The 6,736-nt window shown below is 32.6% G+C and overlaps 1 protein-coding gene across 1 annotated transcript; it reads right to left on the bottom strand.

The window, feature by feature from the left end:
* Nucleotides 1-1,256: 1,256 nt before the first annotated feature.
* On the bottom strand, nt 1,257-4,003 carry LOC127564338 (oncomodulin). Its single transcript, XM_052000812.1, has 4 exons — nt 3,862-4,003; nt 3,380-3,512; nt 2,703-2,812; nt 1,257-1,408 (listed from the first exon to the last, which is right to left on the bottom strand). Exons 1-4 carry the CDS (start codon nt 3,920-3,922, stop codon nt 1,383-1,385), a joined length of 330 nt encoding a protein of 109 aa, XP_051856772.1. The 5' UTR covers nt 3,923-4,003; the 3' UTR covers nt 1,257-1,382.
* Between the last annotated feature and the right edge of the window lie 2,733 nt (nt 4,004-6,736).

The raw sequence follows: 6,736 nt of genomic DNA, 5'->3' as shown, positions 1-6,736 counted from the left end.
ACCCATCTTTACTTCAAAGTGGACAAAATTCCCCTATCCAATAAATGCTGGAACATACAAATCTTGGAACAATTTAGCATATTCTACAAGTTGCATCTCTAATGTTTGGATCAATGCCAAGTGAATATGAGACCAGGGGAACTGTTCTGAAGGTGGTTTAGTACAGATATGATAAAAGAATTTGGATATTCTAATCATCTCAGAAAATTCCAGAAGCCATTGCCCAACATGGAATTTGGGGAATGAGTTAAGGAAACTTAATTCGTTCACAAGCGATCCTGCTATTCAGAGAATTGTAAAAAATTGAAAAAAAAAAGATTTTTTAACATCTTTCATGATGCAAAAAGAGCAGTTTAGTCTAAAAACTATGGTGAAACTTTATTACCTTTTAGGGATAATTTAGCAGTAACAATAACCTGTATTTTTAATACTTGCCAAAGGTGAGAGGAGAAAACAGTAGTAGTTGTTTGCCTGGAAAATTTCTGAGAACCTTGGCAGATTTACTTGGCCTACTTCACTGAGTTAGTCCATTTCTACCCCTAATTGAAAGTACAGTAACAGTACACCCCAGCTCAGCTTCACATGTTAAATGGCAACATGAGCTGTTGAGGGGTATTAAGCAGTGGTTTAGAAAGCAGTAAATGACCAAGAAAGAGAGTGGGGGAAGAGGCAGGAAACTAAAGTTACAGATGGTAGGGCATTCATCCTTTGCCCATTGAACTAACATGACAAGACTAAATTCCTTAATATAAAGTAGTCCCACTCTTTTCTCTCGATTTGTGTTGTCTTTAGATTATTCTTTTACCTTACATTATAAGTCATAACATTAGTCAACAAGAAACACATATGAGAGTAGTTTTGTACCAGTCCTAATGCCTTGTTATCCACATATAACTCTAATTTAAGGTGACTTATTTGCGAATCAAATGATAAGTTGCTTATTATTATTTTTGTTTCTTTGTTAGCTCGCATGCCAAACATTTCCTAAGACTGTCACATCTTCATTGCTTGATAGACAAGAAACCTTTCTGGGAATTGCCAAAGAATAACCCTGGAAATCTAAATTGTAATCATTTCTGTAACTTACTGGGAAAGAACACACCCACACAGCAGCAGATGAGAAAACTTATTTTTTATTGTTGGTTTTTAAGGGCATTGCCTGGTGAGGTTCCTTACAGAAGACATCAGAACTATACATGCTATCAAAAAAAGTCATTAATTGTTGTCTTATTACCTCACTAAAGCAATGAGCAAATTACAGATGCTTGCCAGGAAAAAAAAATAAGGGGTAGAATGTGGAATTTCCCATTCATAAGGTTATGGAAGCTTTCCTGCTGTTTGGTCCCTTTCCTTTTTTTTCTGTCTCCATAGACTTTGGGGCTTTAAGAATGCACCATTTCCTGGAATTCTAGAATAGAAGAGGTGAGAGCACTGTCAATATAGATGATATTTTAAAAGAATGTCACAGTTAATAAGAGAGATGAAGAGAAATAATCAGAGCAAATTGTCAGATTTCATAAGGCAAGGGATAGCTCAAGAGATAGTACAAAAAAGAAGAAATGCAAAAGTAAATGGTTGAAGATAAAAGTATTATACTAATTTTTAAAATCAACTTGGTAAGGTAAAACCTGTGTAATTAAACAAGCATCTTCAGCTTTGCAATGATTAGTTGTTATATTCCCATTGTGAAACTTGTTAGCTCAATTGTCTTTTTGACGATTTAACTGGAAAATAAGACAAATGGAAATTTCCTGTTGCTATTTGTAGGCAATTAATTTTTAGTTTTCTTAAAAGTGTTCCTGTTCTTTTTGTAGCTGAAGTTTGTTTTCAGATTCTCAGATTTAAGAGTTTATTCTTTTGAGGAAATCTTTCCCTAAAATGGGACTTTACTCTTTACTTTGCTCTTGTTTTATGAGAACAATATTAAATGTTAAAAAACTTAAAGTGAATTTGGTCTTGTATCACTCAGAAATCTGTAAAAAAGGATGCTAAAGATTAAGAGTGGAAATTAGGAATTAATGTTATTTTTAGTAATGTTTTGCTTCTTTTGAAGACTAGTGTGTGACATCTTTGGAAATCATATCCACTGTTTATGGCTATTATGGCAGCATTTGACAAGTTGTTGTTAAAATGCAATTTAAAACAGTTTTTTTTCAAAAAATTTGCAATAATTTTGTATTTAAAGTTAGCATAACAGTGAAAGTCTACAAGTGTTTCTGAGTTGATAAGTCTCACTTAAATTCAAATTGTTTTACACATAGATATATATGTTCACATACATATACATATGTAGTATAGTAATTATGTTTTCAGTATCATTTAGTTTCATTACTTAAGTTACATAATAAAATCAAGTGGAAATATAATTGTCCACAATGTTGTTAAAATTCAAATGCAATAGTTTATATGCAAATTGCAATATATACAAAAATGCAATAAATGTTGGCTGCCTGTCTGACTTTTGGCCACTTTTTGATATACTTTTAGTAAGAATGATTTAAGAAATTTAAAGAATTTATTTAAAACTGATATTTCTTTGCCTTCAATTTAACAATATTTTTATATATTCAGTCCTGCTCCTGGTCACTTGAAATTAATTCCTAGTACTTTCTTGCCCTAGTGCATTACAGTGCCCCAGCAAATAGTGGGTGTAAGACATTCTAATAAGTTTTGTTTTATTTCCCATGCAAATTGCTTCATACCATCAGCCCCAATTTTGCCGTCTCCATCATTATCAGCTGCCTCCAAGAGGGACTTGGTTTCTGAACTGGTCAGGACTCTAGCTCCACTTTCAAATTTCTGGAGGAAAAACCTAGAGGGATAATAAAAATGGTATGTTTCTGGTAGATCATTTTCCTCAATGCATTACTCTTTTCTGGTTCTATTAATAAATCTGCTCCCCAGTATAATAACTAAGTCTTTTGAAGGCAAGGATTTTGTTATTTTATTACTCGTAAAAGAGCTTTAAAAATAAGTAAATATTCTCAAGACTTCTATTAAAAAGAATTTTGGAATTGTGGAAAGGGTCCTAGAAGCCTGATGTAACTTTTTAACCCTTGCAGGAATATTCTGTACATTATCCCTGATAGATTGTTATCAATTGCTGTTGTAATATTCATTAGCAAAAAAAAAAAAATTAGTGTAGGTAATGAAGAATTTTCTGTGAAGATTCCCAGGTAACATTCATTTAGTGCTTTCTGTGATATAGAGTAGATGCTTAATGCATATAAACCATCTACTTTTATGACAATCCAGGTAAATGATTGTCAAAGTTAGAAATAGACATAAAGCAATGTTCTGCTTCCCAATATACAATTTAATGATAAGGAAATTCTAAAATGTAAATTTTTACATATTAGGGACAAAGAAAAACTCTTACTTGAGCTCTTCTTCATCCAGATATCCACTCTGATCATTGTCTATGAAGCGAAAAATGTCCTTGACTTGACTAGCAGACATCTTCGACAGGCCAGAAGTCTCAAAGAATTTTTTATGGTTGAAAGAATCTGGGTCTGAAGAACAGAGGCAAAATTACCCCACTCCAATCTATCAGTGTTTCAATAGTACTCTAAGCTAATTCATTTAGTAATTTTGGCTTTTTAGAGACAGTCCCATTCTCAGGTCCTCTTTCTATAAGATATCTACCCCATGAAAGGTTCCCCACCCCCGTATTAGATTATCAATCTAAACATTAGCAAATTTTTGCTTTAATTTTTCAGGTATTCAAGAAGAACTAAAACATTTATTACATTCATTGGTGGTAGTGGAGGGGAAGGATTAGAGGCAGAAATGACTAAGATTTGCTATTTTCTTCTGTAGGATAAAAAACTTTATATTGATATAACTTTTTTTTTCTTTTACCTTGGCACTCCTCCAGGGCAGCAGCTATATCAGCAGCACTAAGAACATCAGTGATGCTCATTTTTAACCTGATTGCATAGAACAAATGAGATGTGATGAATTAAAATAAGTAAATATCCATAATGTTAATAAATATTAACTATATTCCGTGAAGCTCCAATGAAACCAATTATTTGCCTAGAATTTAAAAGTTTTGATACAAAATGTAAAAATAGAGTTCTGATAGATTTTGTTAAGGCACTAGTTTTATATACCTAATCCAATCAGGAGTGCTCTTCTTAGTACTTTCTTGGAATTTATATCAAAAGAAAAATAAAATGTATTGGATTTTAGAATCATATTCCTGCTCAAAAGTAAAATGGGAAGAATTCATATTATTTTTCAGCTTTTGAAAATAGTTGTAGTATAAGTATTTACAAATAAACTGCATTTAAAAATACAAACACATTTAGATTGCTTCCTATTTTTTATAGAAGAGATGGTGATTTTTCAGATGTTCTATAAGAAAGCAAAAGCAATTTGAGCTACCCCTAGGAGTATTATGGCAGAACATAAAAAGAAAGCAGAAAAGAATATATTACCTACCTTCAAGTATGGGAATCAAATGAATGTTATACTGATCTCCTGGAGATAATAAACCCATCCAGATCTGAACTCCTTGGGGGGAAATTGAGCATGCTAACAGTTCTACTTATTACAAATGCAGCATAGGAAGAGTCTGATATTGGGGGGTTTGGGTCACTGCTCACCTTTCTCGGTTTTCCCCAAGCAGAAGCAGGAAAAAGAATTGAAGAAAGCAGAAAACAGATGTGTTTTTGCAGGGTTCCCAACTCTACCTTATATAGGATTCAAAAAGTGACAATAACCACTTCTTGGATTTCCTTCTCAGAGATCAAATGGCCAGATCTCAAATTTCCTCCTTTACTAATTGACTCTTTTTCTTCTTTTCTTCCTTCCTTCCTTCCTTCCTTCCTTCCTTTCTTTCTTTCTTTCTTTCTTTCTTTCTTTCTTTCTTTCTTTCTTTCTTTCCTTAGTTCTTTCTTTCTTTCTTTTCTTTCTTTCTTTCTTTCTTTCTTTCTTTCTTTCTTTCTTTTTCTTTCTTTCTTTCTTTCTTTCTTTCTTTCTTCCTTTCTTCCTTTCTTCCTTCCTTCCTTCTTTCTTTCTTTCTTTCTTCCTTCTTTCTTTCTTTCTTTCTTTCTTTCTTTCTTTCTTTCTTTCTTCCTTCCTTCCTTTCTTTCTTTCTTCTTTCTTTCTTCCTTCCTTCCTTCCTTCCTTCTTCCTTCTTCCTTCCTTCCTTCCTTCCTTCCTTCCTTCCTTCCTTCTTCCTTCCTTCCTTCCTTCCTTTCTTCCTTCCTTCCTTCCTTCCTTCCTTCCTTTCTTTCTTTCTTTCTTTCTTTCTTTCTTTCTTTCTTTCTTTCTTTTTCTTTCTTTCTTTCTTTCTTCCTTCCTTCCTTCTTTCTTTCTTTCTTTCTTTCTTTCTTTCTTTCTTTCTTTCTTTCTTTCTTTCTTTCTTTCTTTCTTTCTTTCTTTCTTTCTTTCTTTCTTTCTTTTCTCTCCCTACCTCATGCAGATTGAAATACAACAGCCACTCAGGGACTCCATTCCATTGTAGATTAGTAAAGAAACTTTAAGCTGTTCCATTTTTTCTATTTGGGCCAGTTTGGCCCTCTAGGCAGACTACTGGCCCTCTATACATGCTATGTTTGTGCCAGAATTCATGTTGGCATCAGATAGGTTTTAAACCTACTGCAACTCAGAACTTCTGAGCTAAAGCAATCCATCAGCCTCAGCATCCTCAAAAACAAAAAAACTATATAACACCAAGCTTGACCACATTTTTTTAAACTAGCAAACCTCAGAAAGAGGTTAGAACAGTATAAATGTGTCCATAGTTAGTATAAACTTTCCCAGACCTTAAAAAAGATAGATTATAAAATTAATGAGATTAATAAATAGGCGAGTTTTGAACCATGTTCTTCTTGTTTGTTTTTTTAAATTAAAGCTTTTTATTTTCAAAACCTATGCATGGGCAATTTTTAACATTCACCTTTAAAAAACCTTGTGTTTCAAATTTCTCCCCTCTCTTCCCTGCACTCCCTCCCTAGATGGCAAGTAATCCAATATTTGTTAAACATGTGCAATTCTTCTATATATATTTCTACAAATATGCTGCATAAGAAAAATCAGATGAAAAAGGAAAAAAATGAGAAAGAAAACAAAATGTAAGCAAGCAACAAAAAAAGAGTGAAAATACTATGTTGTGATCCATATTCAATTTCCACAGTCCTCTCTTTGGTTGCAGATGGCTCTCTTCATCACAAGACCATTGAAACTGGCCTGAATCATCTTATTATTGAAGAGAGCCACTTTTGTCAGAATTGATCATCATATAATTTTGCTATTGCCAGGTATAATGATCTCCTGTTGAATCATATTCTTAACATCAGATTAATGCTATATTAATTTTGAGCCCTTTTCATGATTCCTTTTCAAGCATATATTCAATAACCATTTATTAAGCACTTCATTTGTGTAATATTTATTTATTTTGGTAACATTAATTTATTTTGATTTTTGACCATTAATAGGAATAAATGATGTTTTAACTTTAAGTTTTTTAGGATGTTTTGTCTTCTTTGAATCGTACAACAAGAAGATACATATCATAATGATTAGGACATGGGACCCTGGGCAAGTCATTTAACCTATGTTTGTCTCAGTTTCTTCAGCTGAAAAATGGAGGTAATAATAGAGTACTTACCATATAAGGTTTTCTTGAAGATCAAATGAGATAATATTAGCATAGTTCCTGGTATATTGGTGTATATAAATGTTTATTTTCTTCCCTTTTTCCTATTCCCTAGAATTAATTTTT

This window comes from Antechinus flavipes, chromosome 1 (assembly GCF_016432865.1).
Source record: "Antechinus flavipes isolate AdamAnt ecotype Samford, QLD, Australia chromosome 1, AdamAnt_v2, whole genome shotgun sequence".
In the NCBI taxonomy this organism is placed as follows: Eukaryota; Metazoa; Chordata; class Mammalia; order Dasyuromorphia; family Dasyuridae; genus Antechinus; species Antechinus flavipes.
Note: the sequence above shows the minus strand (reverse complement) of the source record. Positions and strands in the feature narration are given on the sequence as shown.

What these genes read in the sequence shown, in the direction of transcription:
- LOC127564338 (XM_052000812.1), bottom strand. Translation starts at nt 3,922, where the DNA reads ATGAGCATCACTGATGTTCTTAGTGCTGCTGATATAGCTGCTGCCCTG. An exon ending in CTGGATGAAGAAGAGCTCAA is followed by an intron (nt 2,813 to 3,379) that starts GTAAGAGTTTTT and finishes TTATCCCTCTAG; the next exon opens with GTTTTTCCTCCAGAAATTTG. An exon ending in CGGCAAAATTGGGGCTGATG is followed by an intron (nt 1,409 to 2,702) that starts GTATGAAGCAAT and finishes CTTCTATTCTAG; the next exon opens with AATTCCAGGAAATGGTGCAT.